This window comes from Sinocyclocheilus anshuiensis, unplaced genomic scaffold, assembly GCF_001515605.1.
Source record: "Sinocyclocheilus anshuiensis isolate Anshui unplaced genomic scaffold, SAMN03320099.WGS_v1.1 scaffold529, whole genome shotgun sequence".
In the NCBI taxonomy this organism is placed as follows: Eukaryota; Metazoa; Chordata; class Actinopteri; order Cypriniformes; family Cyprinidae; genus Sinocyclocheilus; species Sinocyclocheilus anshuiensis.
This window is the reverse complement of record NW_015540872.1, coordinates 73,575-90,870: the sequence shown is the minus strand read 5'-3', so window position 1 is coordinate 90,870 and position 17,296 is coordinate 73,575. Positions and strand designations below refer to the sequence as shown.

At 37.3% G+C, this 17,296-nt stretch overlaps 1 protein-coding gene across 1 annotated transcript; it reads left to right on the top strand.

The window, feature by feature from the left end:
* The first annotated feature begins 888 nt into the window (after positions 1–888).
* Positions 889–16,657, top strand: LOC107688160 (homeobox protein aristaless-like 4). Its single transcript, XM_016485742.1, has 4 exons — positions 889–1,458; positions 11,112–11,422; positions 13,365–13,493; positions 15,122–16,657. The coding sequence occupies exons 1-4, from the start codon at positions 1,113–1,115 to the stop codon at positions 15,437–15,439; spliced, it is 1,104 nt and encodes a 367-aa protein (XP_016341228.1). The 5' UTR covers positions 889–1,112; the 3' UTR covers positions 15,440–16,657.
* Positions 16,658–17,296: the final 639 nt, after the last annotated feature.

Here is a 17,296-nt window from a genome sequence, read left to right as displayed (position 1 = left end):
TCGCATGAACGGTATACGAGTGGAGCGACTGAGCAGAGCGCACACGCATAGAGCGGGATAATACGCAGAGCGTCATTCCACGTGAAAGTGAAACCTGAGCGGTGAACTAATTTTCGGCAGCCGAAATTTCGGTGCATCTCTAGCTATTGGCGACATCAGAAATGGATATTATACAATAGATGTTCTTTTGAACATTTTAGCAATTAAAAAAATATTAAAAAATGATCTTTTGCACGGCACCCCTGCTCTCGGCTATTGCAGACAGAAACAATACTGTACTACATCGATGTTTCCTGTCGGCTCAATTTTTGAGTGGATTTTGCTGTTCCGATTCGCATGAACGGTATACGAGTGGAGCGATTGAGCGGAGCGAACACGAATAGAGCGGGATAATACGCAGAGCGTCACACCACGTGAAAGTGAAACCTGAGCGGTGAACTAATTTTCGGCAGCCGAAATTTCGGTGCATCTCTAACTATTGGCGACATCAGAAATGGATATTATATAATAGATGTTCTTTTGAACATTTTAGCAATTTAAAAATATTAAAAAAGGATTTTTTTACACGGCACCCCTGCTCTCGACAGACGGCACCCCAGGGTGCCGCGGCACCCCGGTTGGGAAACACTGCTATATTTCATATCCTAATGACATTAATGTCATGTGTTAAGTCCTAATGAAACAAAACATTTCCAACAAAACCTTTTTTCTTCTTAGCAAAGGTCTGACCTCACCCATTCATTTCATCTACATAATAACCGAGGAGAGGTCTTGACGTGCGTTTAGTGGTCTATACCGAGGAGATCTGGGCTGCATCTTCAGAAGACGCATTTTTCGTTACTCCTCTAACCTTAAGGGGGCTTTTTAGCTTTTGGTTAGCTATCCGTTTCTGGAAAACATCTGAATCATTTTATAACCAAAGCCAGCTGTTGCACAAGTCAATGCATGCGTGTGAGTGAGTGTATGTGTGTGTGTGTGTGTGTATTCGTTTGTATGAGGAAGAGGGAGAGAGTGTGAGTATCTGTTCGCTTTGCTCTCCAAAAAGGAAAGAAAGAAAGGGGAAAAAAAACGCTTGGACGTCGTTTTCCTCCCGAAACTTTTTTTTTTTAGGAATGAACGCCGAGACGTGCGTTTCATACTGCGAAATGACATCCATGGATTCATATTATAGCCCATCTGCACCGCAAGGTAGGGATCACCAGGCGAACCCTTTCAGGGCATTCCAGGCGAGTGACACCAAATACAGCCCCGCTTTCCTGACCAACAAAGGTCAGGCGTTCGGGGAAAAATCTGGGAGCCCGTTCCAGCAGGAATGCCAGTCATTGGATGCCACTGCTGGGGAAGGCACCTTTAACAAATACCACCTCTTCATGCAGAGGTCCTCCTGCAAAACTCCCCCAGACAGCAGCAAACTCCAGCAGGAAAGCGGACACAACGGAGGGCTCATCGCGTGTTATGGTGAGTTTAAAACAAGGCATTTGTAAAACAGTCTTGGTACGCAGAGAGAAGCAACTCGAGATGTGTTCTTCCTTCTCGTTTTTACGGCAAATAAATGCAGAGCGAGAGTACAAGCAGGTTCTAGAAGCGTAGCATTCAACTGCATTGACATTAATGTTTTTATGACTCTGTTAAGACAGGATAATCTGCAAAGGCCTCCAGTAAAAAGCTACAATTAGACCAGGTTATTATACTTGAGAGGCAGTTATTCGTATTAATAATCACATTAGAGTAAAGTCCATCTGTAGGCTAATATTTACAAAGCAAATGCAGTGGACTTCACAACTTACTACCAATATAACTGGCTCAGCTATCACAGTAACACAATTAGGAAGAGGCATAACCTCCTAAATTACATTTTACCTTTGAAGACCGAATTAAATTATATTTAATGCGATAATCTGAATTACAATCCTTAATACTGGATCTGAATCAGACAATTGAATTAACACGTTTCGGAAGGCAAACGCAACTAATTTTATACGCTTTTACAAGTTGTCGACGACACATTGAGTGTTTTGAAATGTTCTCTCGCTTGTATGATAGCAGGCTCGGATCATATGAAAACCCATCAAGGCTAGCAAAGCCAAGACTAAGAGAACATTTTTGCACAATTCTAACAGATATGCAAGCGCGTAGCTACTCCTGCACTAAGAAAATTGAGTGGTGTGCTTTGGAATTAGCTATATGCAATACAATTTTTCAAAATTCCATATATGTTAATTGTTCAACATTATTGTGAAAATCGGAAGCTTTGCACTGAAAACTGAACTAGCACACAAAATCAAAAGAGCTATTTTAACCAATAAGGTGGTACAACCAAGTTGTACATTTAGTAATAAACTCTGTAGAGTAATTTCACCTTCTATAATTGTATATTTAAAAAAGTAACCCACTTATTTATTTATTTCAACACCTTCTAGCAATCTGTGGATGAAGCCTAGTGTTCGTGGATGGAAACGGCCCTGAGGGCTTGTAAAGGAAGCTAGGAAACTAAATAAGTTCAGCATTAGGTACACGATAACTTTTCTCAGGATTCCCGTCCTTTGACATCCATCACTATCTCATGCTATTTATTAACAGTAGTAGTAATAATAATAATAATACGATACGAATGACCTTATTATAAAATAAATAAATAAAGTCTAAAATAGGAGGGAAATAGGAGGGACACGGAAGCCAAAGAGCTGGTAGCGGTAGCCCATAATGAGGTTGGGAAAATGTTTCAATGTGTCCATAAAAAGTCTTCTGCAAATGTTTGTTTTAGTTAATGCATTTTTAACAATGCACATATTTTAAGCTGACACTAATGTGTTTAAGATTCAACGAATTTTATCGACTTTAAAACGTCAGGTGTGCTGTGCGACCATATATTAAAGCTGAGCTGTCTGGTGCTTAAAATAATAGAAAAACTGTTTTATAATCACTAAAGCCATTTGTAAGACTGCATTATTTTTGGCTCATTCAAAAGTAGAATATATTACCAAAAAAAAAAAAAACTTTCGGCGAAAATGTCAGGGAAAAAAAAAAAAAAAAAGTGTTTTGGAAAATGGCTCATACCGACATACAATTACAAATACATATAGGCTAACACATTATAAACAAAGCATTGAATAAAGTAAAAAAACACGATTGACCTTTCAAGAAGAAGAAAAAAAAAATTTTCTGACACGGCTACACAGTCTCTTGGTATTTCCTTATAATTCAAGATACCAGAAAAACACATAACACTGACTGCAATTAAAAAGGGCAAAAAGAATATCCTAACCACGCTATATCTCAATCTGTTATAGACATGCGACAATTCTATATGATATGAGTGGAAAGTGCAATAGCCTACGGGGTCACCTTATAGCCTTAGTTGTCAAAAAGACTTGAGGAACAGCATTGTAAAAAAGACCTTAAGAACATGACGAGATTATTGTGAGGCATATTAGTGAAATAACAAAGAAAAGTGAAAATTTTTTTTTTTTTTAAATTAAAAACAAAAAACAGCAACACAATAACAACGGCATTAATAGTAACACTTTTGGAGATATAGGCCTACTAATTAAATAATTGTGATCGCATTCACATTTTCATAACGACCAAACACAAAAGCCATCATTCGTTTACAGCTGCAGCTTTCGGCAACGCGCTGCATAATAAACGGATGACGCAACGAGATATCGACAGACATTAGATTTAATAATGTCTGTTGTGCAGATGTTGTCAAATAAAAGTCCTATTTCCCAAACTAATCAAAACCTCTCTGACAGAAAAAAGACCATGTGAGTTGATTAACAGAACCTTACAAGCCAATGGCAAAATTAGCTCGTTTAATTTTAAGTGAACCTGTTTTAATAGGAAACCCTTTACAATAACTTAAACGTCATTATTAATATACATGATGTAACGCCTTACAGACCAGCTGTTGATTTAGATTCATAAAGGCCTGTGAACCGATATTTAAAACTTATATGAACCTAAATGTTATGACTTTTTAAAAATATATTCATGTACATTACCAAGGACCTTTTATGCATTGTTTGTTCATAAATGAAAATTATAAATTGTTACTTTGTGATTGGAAGTAATTACAAAGTAAGTAGTTACTTTGTCAATTGCAAGTAATTGATCTGCTCACAAGGTATAATATTACTGCCTGTAATATGAAGAAAGTGTCAGTCATAAAGAGATGGATTTACCTTCAGCAGCTCATCATGCATAAAAAAAGAAAAAAGTAATAGAATAAAAAAATGGATGTCCATGCTGAGCAGGTACTTACTGAAATCAGTTACAAGTGCTGATGTTTTTAACGATATCCTGCTCTATTCATGACTATTATTAAATGGTTGCTGCAGAATCCATGTCTTTGGTTGCAAAAGAAACTCAGCTCAAAGGATTAGTTTATTTTTAATAAGGGATAATGTAGGGATCTAGAGGTTACTGAACACTGAGTAACTGACTTAAATTGAAAACATGTTCCGTCCATTTCAAAACAGATGAACGAGTTTATGATGTTTGTGTGCAATATTTATGATATTAATATGTTTGCAATGGACATGTGTAACTGCTGAACGCTGCCACAAACAAAACCCATTTAATACAAGATGTTGATCATATAATTAGGAAAAAGCAACTTTGAAGCACAAAGAATAATAATCAAAAGAATAAAAAAAGAATAATAATGAGGCTGGCCGATACAGATAACTATCTTTTCATTAGGACAATGAAATTACAAAAATGTGTCTAATTTGAAAGACCATTAGGATTGTCAAATAGTAAATCATAATATAATATTCAGACCTGCATTTTATTTACAAGAACTTGTTTAAAGGTAATGACTCATTTTGCTCTGAAGAGACATCATTACAGCAACTCAAAAAGTGCAACATACAAAATGTCCTGTCAGAGAAATTTGTTAGGCCAAAATTAGTGATTTTTTTGTAGTGGAGTGGTTTTATGAGGTGTGATGCCTAAAGAGGAAAGACAAGAAGTTAGTGAATAAATAAATAAATGGCTCTGTTTAAACCATGATACTTACCAGCATCGAGCGTGGCTTACTTAATTCTGTTTTTTAAAAGGAGCCACAGTCACAGACTAGACAAAGTCACATTTCCCCTGGGCATGATTATTTTGTCGAAGAGGGTATGTGGTTTTCAAAACAAGCTTTTGACTAATTCCTTCTTTGTGGTCAGCACCAATACCAAAAGAAAACGACACTCTTAAAAGGGAGCTCTTCATCACCCCTTCAGTGAAAGCCCAATTTTACCACAGCATTATCCACCATTTACTAACACGAACACTAGCATTGTCCTTACAAAAAAAGATCACTCATATAGGTCAAATGCACATAGACAAGGTTCCTGTTAATGTAGACTAAGCCCAAAAGCAAAGGGAGTCCATGGAATGTCAAAGGATGACGACTTCATACAACCTTGTAAAACAAATGCCTTGGACAAATACACATGCGTCACCATCAAAGCATTTGCATTTGGCTCGAGATATTGATGGAAGAAATCACATAAACTTGCATTAATATTAACACTAGGCATCAATTAAGCATGTACTCACAGCACAAGTATCCACCGTAGATCATATCATGATGAACAAAGTACATAAGCAATTCAGTATTATAGGCAATTGATAGTCGATATTATGGGCTAAAATATTTACAGTACAATGGTTTGGCAGTTAATCGGTTAGGGAATGATGATGGCTTGATTGACAGTCTTGTACAACAGGCAACATCACAACTTGTGTTTGGCTTCGTTATTGCTTCTTTTTCCAGTATTATTTTGGATTTTGGTGTTTGTGTGAATCAGTGAGGCTCAAGCTTACTCATAGTTTGGCTCTGCTGAGAGCAACAGCAAGACACAAAATATTATATTAGGTAAGGGAATGGCAAAATTGAAGGTCTTTGATCCAATCAGTGTTTGAGAAAACTTTTGCATAAAATAATAGTTCGTAATTACATAAAATTTCAAGAATTATGACTTTTTATATTCCTAGTTTGTGTACGACTGTTTACATTCTAATTGCTTGCAAACCTTTTTTAAGCACTCTCAGTAAATCTAGCAAACTATGATTTTTATGAGCGTTTGGCCAATATGATGAATAACTATATCAAAGGAAGTAGCTCAGCTGCATTTCTATAACGAGCATATACAAAACAGCAAGATCTTTTTTTCCCTTTTGTGAAACCCAATTAAATACCGAAGGTAGGGATAAAAAAAATGATTAAAAATGTTATAAAAATTAACAGAATTATTTTGAGCATTCACTTTTTTCAGTCCTATTTGTCATACAAATAAATAAAAGGAAATCATACAAATGAACATGAAATGGGGAAAAAAAAAAAAAAAACGAAAAAAGATTTTACATACTGTATATTTTGACATATGCTAAATATATAATAGTATAATAGTGATTTGTTGTACTGTAATTTCTAAAGAATATCAGTTACTGGTTAATTTATATTTAATTAATGACACGCGTGTGAATTATTACCATGTATTATATGAATTTACTTAAGTAATAACTTACAATGTCTATAGTACTTGAACAGTACAAAATTAATGACAACATAACTATGAACAAAATATCACCATGTAAACTTCCAAATATCACTACAAGGTATCAGAGTCATAGCACAAATTTCACATCTCATAGGAGATAAGGCCATCAGCCTAGTTTTGGAGCTGCAGTCTGTTTCAGCAAAGAGCAAGCATAAAGGGAGAATAAAGTCACAGAGGTACTGCACAACCTGAGGAAAAAAGGCCATTCCCATAGCCTGTTGATCTAAGGAGAGGTGACAAGGACTTGGGATCATTTTACCAGTTAGCTCAAAATTTGGCTTTACAGTTTACATTAGCTTCAGTCTGCTTGCCTAAACGCGGCACGCCAGCAGTATGCTTCAAAGACAAGGCCTCTATTTAAACAGCATAATCAAACCCCAGTAGATTCCTTCTAATGGGTCCTCAACTACTAGTGAACGGCTGAGCATTTGAGGCGAATTTTTTTGAGCACATTTTTTAAGCAAACCCTTGTTTGGAAATTTGTTGCTTTAATTCTCAACTATTGATTTGGAACTTATTTATGACATAAAATGTAGACATTCTTTATTATTACTATTTTTATAGGGATAGTTCACAAAAATAAGAAAATTCTGTCACTTACACTCATGTTGTACACATTGTGCTACAATTAACACTAGACTCCGCTGACTTTAATTGCATGAACATATTCATATTATTATTTTTTTTCCACAAAAGTTAGTCAGTAAGTCATGAGTTTAAAATCATGTACGAGTAAATTACATGGGGGGGGTGGGAGGGGAGCTAAACTGTTTCTGAAGATACTAAAACTATAATATGTCTTTATGCTACATTACCTTTTGGCTCTTTTCTGTATGTTTTTTTTTTCTTGACATTATCTTAAACGACATTCATTTTTTTTTTACAGCATTCCATAGTGGTTGTTAACTACAACAATGCTCCAATGTGGTTTCTAATGCCATCCAGGAGATTCCAGACTTTACTGATGATTTGGGAAATGCAATGTCAACTGCTAAACAAACAAAACGGTACAAAATAGCACAATAAAAAATAAAAAGAGAGAGCACAAGGCAAGCTGTTGCAACATGTTTAAAGTGATTTAATTCTGAAACCCTTGCAACAAAAAAAAAATAAAAATGCTCACTGAAAACTGTGATATATTTGTACCTAATGACGTTCCAAGTCAACGTCTTACAGCCACAGCCGAAATCACCAAACTACTGCACTTACACAGAGTACTTTAACTCCCTATATTTTTCAGAAAACCACCAAATCTGATCTCTCTGTAATCATAATTGTTGGAAAGGCAGCAACCTAACCAAGTGGTGTTAGTAAAACCAGCAAAAAGACACCCTGTGATTTCTTTTTGACGGTGCGTATGTATTCAAACTGCAGTTGATAAACTCATCCTCGGGTTTTAGTAGTCTTGAGTTCAAATACTTTTTGTCTCGGCACTCAGCCGGACGAGCTGAGCGAGCTGTGATTTATCGCGAGAAGCAGCTTAAAGGAAATGCTGTGTTTTCTTGCCCAGCATGTGCTCTTTGCTGCAGCCTGCTGGGATAAATCGTCCTTTAGGACTAGCGGTGTGTTTGGACTTCTCTGCGGATACCTATCAGATTCTCACTACCGAGCGTTTTTTCAGTACGCACCAGCTGAGACGCAACTCTCCCTCTAAAACAACTGCCGTTTTGTGTGTCATTTTGAATAGAGTCATACAGTTCACTCTGAAGTCCGAATCTAACACAAGAACAAGAGGTGACTCTAAAATGTAAAGCAAGTCAAAGGAGGAGACGTCCCTGTGGTTTGGTCGCTCTATGTTTAGAATCGAGCTGCTGTTGTCACATCTGCCTTTGACTATGTGATTTGCTCTGGTTTTGCAAATGGCTGCGTGTGCAGACGTTTACTAATGAGGCTCCATCTATACTAATATCTTGTGGTGTCACACTCACAATCACCAATAAAAAAAAAAATGGTTCACCGTTTCCATATACCACCAGCCGGAGCCACTCTTCATAGCACAACCTATCAATCTCTCCATGCCGTGTCCGTCTGTAAGAGCCTGAAATAATTAGATAGCGGAAGACTGCTGGCCTTGCTTCAGAGCACCAAGCTGCCTATTACAATTCAATCCATATTTTAAGCACCGAAAACAAACTTAATTACAGATAAAAACAAAAGCTTAGATGAGCAAACAGTCTTCCTCAATTTCCTTTGCCATTTGCTTTCAGTCATAATAGAGATGAAACCCAGCCCGACAATGTCTTATTTATGTGTTTTAATTTTTTAAACATTTTCAGGAGCTTTGGCGCATTTCACCATTAACCCTTCACAGAGACCCCAGGTAGCCTAATTTATAGTGTTTCTTTTATTTGCCTGCTGCTGACCCTAACAATCAGATTCTGCAAAAAAGCATAGAGGATGCCCTGCCGCTTTACAGCTAGTTAAATTACACTTTGATGTGTTCCCCCGTTTTCAGCTGGTACTAAATGACTGCCCCTTGTAAAGATCTGACCCTTGCTAACTCATAAGGTCGAGCACCGACATCCTACAAAGCCGGGAACTTTTTAGTGCGAGTGGGTCTGGAACCACTGTGTGAGCCATTCATGCATATTTTATGAAAATATATAGTGGTGCCCTTTTCTCATGATTTATAGGATATATCAAATGGTGACCTATTTTAAGATATTTTACTCTGGAGTCAGAGGTAAAAGGAGATGCTGTAAAATGGGTTTACAAGCCCCATTCTTGCTGCGCATACAGGTGTGAATCTACTCAGGTTAAAAAGCCAATTAGTCTTTTTCCGGAACCTCACCCGTCTCCTAACCTAGAGCTGAACAACTGGCAACTTCTGAGGTGACAAAGCCCTCCACGTTGGTACGACACTGCTGTTATAATACTTTTAGTGCGGTATTGACATTAGAAATCCAATCAGATTAGATGCCATGTCTGTTTTACCTCATTGCACTGGGAAAGCAAATGACTTCACACATCCCTCACTCTGTAAAGTAGCAGAAAAATGGATGTGCAGTCTTGGAATCAGTGTTATAAAAGTTGACACACAAATAACTAAATGGAAAACACACAAAAAAACATTATATGTCCACATGGAAAATGGAATTACAAATAGAAAAAAAACCTGGAGAAATAAAATCCCACACTGTGCCAAAGCTTGCAAAAACATATTTACATTTATTCATCCAAAGCTACTTACAATTTGAGGAATACATCAAATGATTCATCTTAAAGAGGCAAACAGACACAGAAAGTGCTCATAATACCAAGTTTCAGGCATTGTTCAAATAAGATAGACTGCGGATTAAGTAAAGAGAAGCAAAGTTTTATTTAATTTTTATTACATAACATACATCATATTTAATGCAACCTACACTAACGTTTAAAAGTTTGGAATGAATACTTTTACTCTTCAGTGACACAAATTGTTTCAAATATATTTATAATGACAGTAAAGACACTTATAATTTTACAAACAATTTCTGTTTCAAACAAATTCTGTTCTTTTGAACTTCCTATTCAAAGAGTTATGAAAAATGCATCACTGATTCCACAAAATATTAAGCAGCACAACTGTTTTGAATATTGATAATAATAATAAAAAATGCTTCTTGACACAATACCAAATCTGTATATTAGAATGATTTATGAGCTGATTTATGAGCTGAGACTGGCAGCCATTACCGCTGCGAGTCTGACATCAAGCCATGGGTCTTAAAGACTCTCTCATTCCAGACCCAATTATGGAATAATTCAGATATTGTGATTGAAGAACTATGAAGGACAACACTACATTGTCTTGCCCAATACTATATAGGCAATTCTTAGATAAAATACAATAGGTGTGTTTAATTTCTTAACATGCATTGCAGGAATAATGAACAATATCAATCTAGGTTAATTTTTACATTGCTCAATAATACATATATTATAATTAAATTATGAACAAACATGGCTTTAAGATTAACAACAGCATACATTAAAAACGCAGTAAAAAATTGTACATTGTTAGTTCATGACACCCACATTTTATTGTAAAGTATAACCTATATATTTTTATTCCTAAATGTCACTGTGAAAATAGATTAAAAACTGGAATCACACCAGATTTGAATTATTAATATTTAATTAGTATTTAATGTTTTAATAGTAAAATATATATATATATATACAGTATGTTAATATAACTTGACTTAACATACATAGAAATGTGTGTATTATTATAATAAATATAATATAATATAATATAATATAATATAATAAAACATTTTTTTTGGCTTAATTACTTAGTACTAATTTAAGTTATTGCAAAGTGTTCGTTTTCAAAACGTTTATCCTACGTAACAGCACCCTGGAGAGATTTTGCTGAAGAACACAATGAATATGGAAGAAGAGATGCTAATAATTTCATTAAATTTAAAAAAATTTATTACATATTAAGACATCATTGAGCCAGCTGTCATTCTACATTCCAAAAATAAAATGTTTTGGTCCTGCAGAATTGCTTCCCTTACACCGCTTTCATAATTAATAACCCTTCTCTGTCTCTTTTTCTGTCTACAGGTAAAGACAGCACAGGGCTAACAGATTCTGAGTTACCCCAAAACAGTGATCCTGCAGGGATGGATGGCAGCTACCTCAGTGTAAAGGAGTCAGGAGTGAAAAGCCCTCAGCAGCCAAACTCAGAGCTGGCTTCTCCGTTAGACAAGGCCGAAGGAGAGAGCAACAAGGGCAAGAAAAGACGCAACCGTACCACCTTCACAAGCTATCAGTTAGAGGAGCTGGAGAAAGTCTTTCAGAAAACACACTATCCCGACGTCTACGCCCGGGAACAACTCGCACTGAGGACTGACCTGACAGAAGCTCGAGTACAGGTATGAACCCTCCACATATCCATTACCAAACACAATTCTGTGTTTTAAATAACCTTTAACAGTGAGGCTAGACCACCACTACTAATTTTAGTCCAGTTGTGGTCCAAAATGAGGGATGAGATTCAGGTTAAGACCAACATTTTATTTTTTAAAGTTGGTAAAAGAACAGTGACACCAGGAAGAAAAGATATTAAACTCCGCGCATTGACTATTAAATGTAAATAGAGAATACAGAGCAAAAGTGGCTGAAGTTGGCCATCACAAAAGATCATAAAGGAAAAATGGGCTTTCATATTAGCCATGTCCAGAGTCTGATTCTAGCTCAAGACGCTACCTGAACCTCTGTCTGGAAAACCAGAACCTTTATGTGACCCATCCCAACCCCCAACCTTACCCTACATTTGCATATAATCCCTCCAACGACCCCAAATGTGCGCTTTACTTAGAAGCCCTGGATTTACACTGTTTTTCTTTCATTAATGTCCCACTCAGGAAAGAATGTGTCCCTCCCTGCTCTCAAGGGTAGGTGAGAGAACCTGGCCTGAAGCTCCTTCATGTGGTGAGGGTTGCTTATGACCTACATACATGCAAACAACTTTGACTATAACTAAAGAATGATGGGAAACAACCAAAGAACTATGATGGCTCTGTTCCAGGGACGATGAACACTGTCAAATCTTTTTGGAACTTTAAAGTGTAGCCTTTCCTCGTCTACTTTAGGACAGCACAGAAAGTTAACTATTTTAACTACACATAACAATAATGATAGCCACAGCTTTTTTTTTTTTTTTTACAGCAACACGAAAGAAAAAAGAAAAAAAAAAAAAAAAAAAACTTTCCACTACACAAATCAATAAACAGATAGTTCTAAACAGAGAAGAGCCGGGATTAAAAGAATGGAATTTTGGCAGCTCTTCAGACTGCGACCCATGAGAAATCACTTTATGTGTAATTTGTTCTCTAATTCTCAGGTCTCCAAATAACAACCATCTATTCAGGGAAACAATGCATATTTCTATAGAAAAGCAAAGAGGAAAAAAGAAAGAGAGTGCACAGTCAGATAAAATCCTGACTATTTTTTAAAGAAATAGTTCACCTAATAATAGTTCACTACATAATGGTTCACTATTTGTCACTATTTACACACTCAAGTCATTCAAACCTGTGTGATTTTCTTTCTTCTATGGAACACAAAAGAAGATATTTTGAATAAAGTTTCAGACACATTTTCGACATCAATGAGGTCCAAATCATCATAGGAGCCCACTGACTTTCATTGCATGATCAAAATATATTCGTGTTATGCACAAAAAAGTCATGCAGGTCCAGAATGACATGAGGATGAGTAAATGATAGAATTTATTTTCGATTCACCTTTTCCTTTCTAAAAGCAGAGCGGCAACTTCCTAATCCATCAAAGCAAGCGTATGGTGGTGGAGGAGCAGGGGGACTGAAACAGTTCTCTGAGGCCTCTGGCCCCGGTGGGTTCCTGCTTTCGCCTCCCTGCCCCCTGCTGCTGCTGATGGCTCTGATAGAAAAGAAACTCAGAGGAGGCCATCGCAGTCTGTCAGCTCCCACAACATCAAACAAGGGCCAGGTCTCACCGAACTGTTTCCAGGAAAATATGCTGAAAAATAATACAGCCGAGGGGTTTCCTACATGAGCTCTAGACTTACAACTCAAGTGACAGACTCTCTAGGCACCAAAAAAATTGCATCTAGACATTTGATACTAAATGAGTTACACGGTGTGATCAGTGCATATATATGGTGTAATAATGGGAAGTTTGATGATGGATGTTAATCACTCCGTTTATAAATCTCCACTAAGACAACATTTCCTGCATATGATGTAACACCACTAGTGGCCAGTTAACATGAGGTCATTTAATCACTTACTAATGCGATATCCTCATGATTAAGGATTGATGTCTTGCTTGCAGGTGTGGTTCCAAAACCGCAGAGCCAAGTGGCGGAAGAGAGAACGTTTCGGACAGATGCAGCAGGTCCGGACACATTTTTCCACGGCCTACGAATTGCCCCTTCTCACTCGGCCTGAGAACTACGCTCAGGTATAGTACTGTCTTCAGTAATAGCTGAGAGTTAAGGAAATACCAGTAATGAATATTAATTATTATTATTAATGGTAATTATAGAATTGAAAAAAAAAAAATCCATTCTAAAAGGTTCCATTAACAGTTCTTTTGAGGTGCATCTCAATTTGCGTATTTATGCACTATTCTATGCCGCTTTTTAATATAAATAGTGCCATAGTGTGTTCTCACTGAAAATTCCAAAAAGGAAAAGTGCGCTTAAAATCTCTGGAAGATGCACTTAATTAACCAGTAAAAACAGACTCTGATGATGGATGACAAAATAATATATATAATTCATACACTAGATGGTTGGTCATCATTTGGTCCGAGATCTTTAGTCTTTTAAAAACAAGGGTTTCATTCATGGTTCTTTTAGTACTTTTAAGAAAAAAAAATGTAATTCAATTGCCAAATAATTTAAACTATAATAATTTTTTTTTAAATCTCAAAAAAGGTGTGACACAGGTGTGAAAACTGTCTTACAGTTTTTTTTACACTTTGCAGTCTTTTTAGAGTCAGCAAAATTCAAAATGTTTATCTTCAACTACATATTATTATATGAACAATCAGTAGCTCCACTGTTTTAAGTCGCACACATAGTTGTAAACTGTAAGTGTTTTATTGCCTTAAAAAAAGTAATTTGTTCAAGAATCATACTTCACTTCTTGTGCTTTGTTTTTGATGCAGTAAATAGAATCAAATCATTCGGAGTCATTCATTAAGGAATCAGACTACACTGGTCACACTTTACTACAACAGTAACAACAGATTACTTTACTAAGAATATACATGCGAGAACCGCTACTGGAACCAACTTATTTTCTTAATATTCATCATTACCCAACTGAATTAAGTTAACTTATTAAAATTTGGATGTGGAATATTGCTGATAAACATTTGGGAATTTCAAATGAAAAACAATAGGAAATCAGATCTGTGTAACCACTGATAATTGCGGGACCTGAGGAAGCACAATGTCGAGGTCAGGTCACACCAGGGCTGTGGCCGAGAACGACACGTTCCCGGGACCTGAGGAAGCACATTGTCGAGGTCAGGTCACAACAAGAACGTGGCCGAGAGCCAAAGAATCTCCTGGATTTATTATGAATATGTGGCCGGGTCGGAAGGCAGGGGTGGCTCTTTGGGGAGCGCGCCTGCAGCTGTGGAATGCAGCTTTGCTCACATCTGGGGCATCTCCCTGAGAGGGCTTTCATCTCCCTCCATAGCCCTCCCTCAGACCCCCACCTCCCCAGGCCCAGAGCAGAATACAGCCCTATCAATTCACTCTGTGCTCCCTCCGCTCAGCAGAGGAGGTTACTCTGGGTGTTGAAGGAACGTCTAGAGACAGGCATTCCTCCTCCACACTAGGCAAGCAGCTCCAGCTCAGTATGGGACCAGATGAATGCCTCACAGCTCTTGATAAATCTCCACGTCGAGTACCACTGAGGATTCTGCACCTTCGCCAATGCAATATTTCAAAACAAGAGGAGTCAGACTTGATAAATGCTCTCATGACTATAAGTTACATTAATGTTATTAATGCTGAGATTGCTGAGAATGTAAATGCACTATACCTTATCCTTCTGCGTTCGTCTTTGTTGCAGATTCAGAACCCTTCTTGGATAGGCAGCAGCAGTGCGGCGTCTCCGGTGCCCGGCTGTGTTGTACCCTGCGACTCGATCACTTCCTGCATGCCGCCTCATCCACATGCTGCTAGCGGAGTGTCTGACTTCTTGGGTGTGCCCAGTCCTGGAGGTCACATGGGACACACACACATGGGCAGCTTGTTTGGGAGTCCAGGCATGAGCACTGGCATTAATGGGTACGATCTAAACATGGACCCCGACCGGAAATCCTCCAGCATCGCGACCCTGCGAATGAAAGCTAAAGAACACAGCGCAGCCATCTCTTGGGCTACATGACTCCCCCAAGTTCAGGACATTATCTCGAAGTCCCTCAACAAATAAAAGAAGGAGGAGCAAATGTGAACATCAGTTAGCCACAAAAGCATGACCTGGGAACAAGGAGTGCATGGATTGACAAAGAAAAGAAAAAGTAATAGAGATACCAGGAGATTTATTTCCATTTGAAGTCTAGAGAGACAAGAGATAATAAAAATGAGAATGTTCTGGCTTTGAAACAAGAAAGAAATACAAGAAAGATGACAGAAACCTGACATCTGAATGCATACAAGAATTAAATGAAAAAGAAAAAATGAATAGAAAAAAACCCCTGCACTTATCCGCAACTAGTGTCCCATTTGTAAACATACATAAATTTATCTAAACGCATCTGGCTTCGTTTTCATCTCAGCATAATCAAAACCTGTTCAATTCTTGTTCTGTCACAGACTCCTTTTCCAAATATGCCATCTCTGCCTAGACAGTTCCAAAGGACTGACAATAGAGTTTCTTACAGTAAAAATTTTCCTATTGTAGGCTTTATCCAAACATATATGCAGCAGTAATCGGGGGAAACTGAACTTGCTTTTTATATTAACTCCCCATTGACAAAATCCCTCATTGATCACACCTACATTGATTAGTTTGTTCATATTAATTCCATTGGTCTTGTAGAAGTCTATCAACAATTTGAGATAAGTACTACACTTCAAACACTTGAGCAAAAGTCTGTTAGGAGTTGCGCATCAGGCATGGTAGACTTAAGAGGGCCAGAAAAGACAGACATAACTGTCCCACAGGTAACTAGGCACTCAAAGGAGGCTTCCACTTGCTTTGATGAATTGTGTGCCCCCCAGTACCAGTAGTCTCAGGAAAAAAAGGAAAAAAAAAAACAAGTGCAATCTGCTAACGCAAACCCAATGTAATATAGTTAATCACTGTCTAATTACAGGAGGTAGTCACTATCCACACTGCAATCTATCTTTCTCTTCTTTGCAACCACATTTATATTTTTTTCTGGAAGAAAAAGTCGTTTTAAAGCCGTTTGGGAAGATTTGACAGCCGCATACTCAATACAAATCTTGGATCCGTCATACAGACTGTCAAATTGATTGTCAAACATAACTAAGAAATACAATCTACAGAGAATGAAGGATGCAAAAATAGGTTGAGAACGTTTTCTTTCTTTGTTTTGAATATCACGACACACTTGCATTTTTTTCAGCGAGCATTGGTGCCTTAGCTACTCTGCCTTACTCCTGGCTATATAATATGTACGGTGTTGGGGCTGTCTGAAATTTGAGCCATGCTTCATTAATTTTTTGGCAGAAGTCCTCATTGCACCATCTCAAATGAAACTATCAATTTGCCAATCTGGGCATCATCCAGCAAGGCTCTGATTGGGTGGAAGCAATACTGGGCTTTGGCATGTAATCACTGACATTCCCATGCACAGAGGTGACAGAAATATAAAGCAAGCACTATTGCACGGTACTACAAGCTTTCTGCTTTTCCAGTCAGATTTAGATCAGGTAAAACAAAGCTGTTTGAAATCTGGAGACGAATCTGATACGTTCTGCCCTTTGGAGAAGCCATTTCTAATTTGTAAATGAGAACCACATTTCCTTTCCTTCATTCTACTGTGCAGCTTATCTAGATCCCTGGAGATACTTATATATACACACACACAACTTTTTTATTATCATACCAGAGCAGTGACTTACCTGGTTTAAGGGGGTCACAACATGGAATCAAGTTCTGTTTTAGAATGACAAAAAAACTAGGCTTCCATTACTTTTAAGCAAAAACTCAAATATATAACGCACTGGAAGCAATATCATGTTAAACCTTGTAAAAGAACCTCGTTGCCAAAAGTTA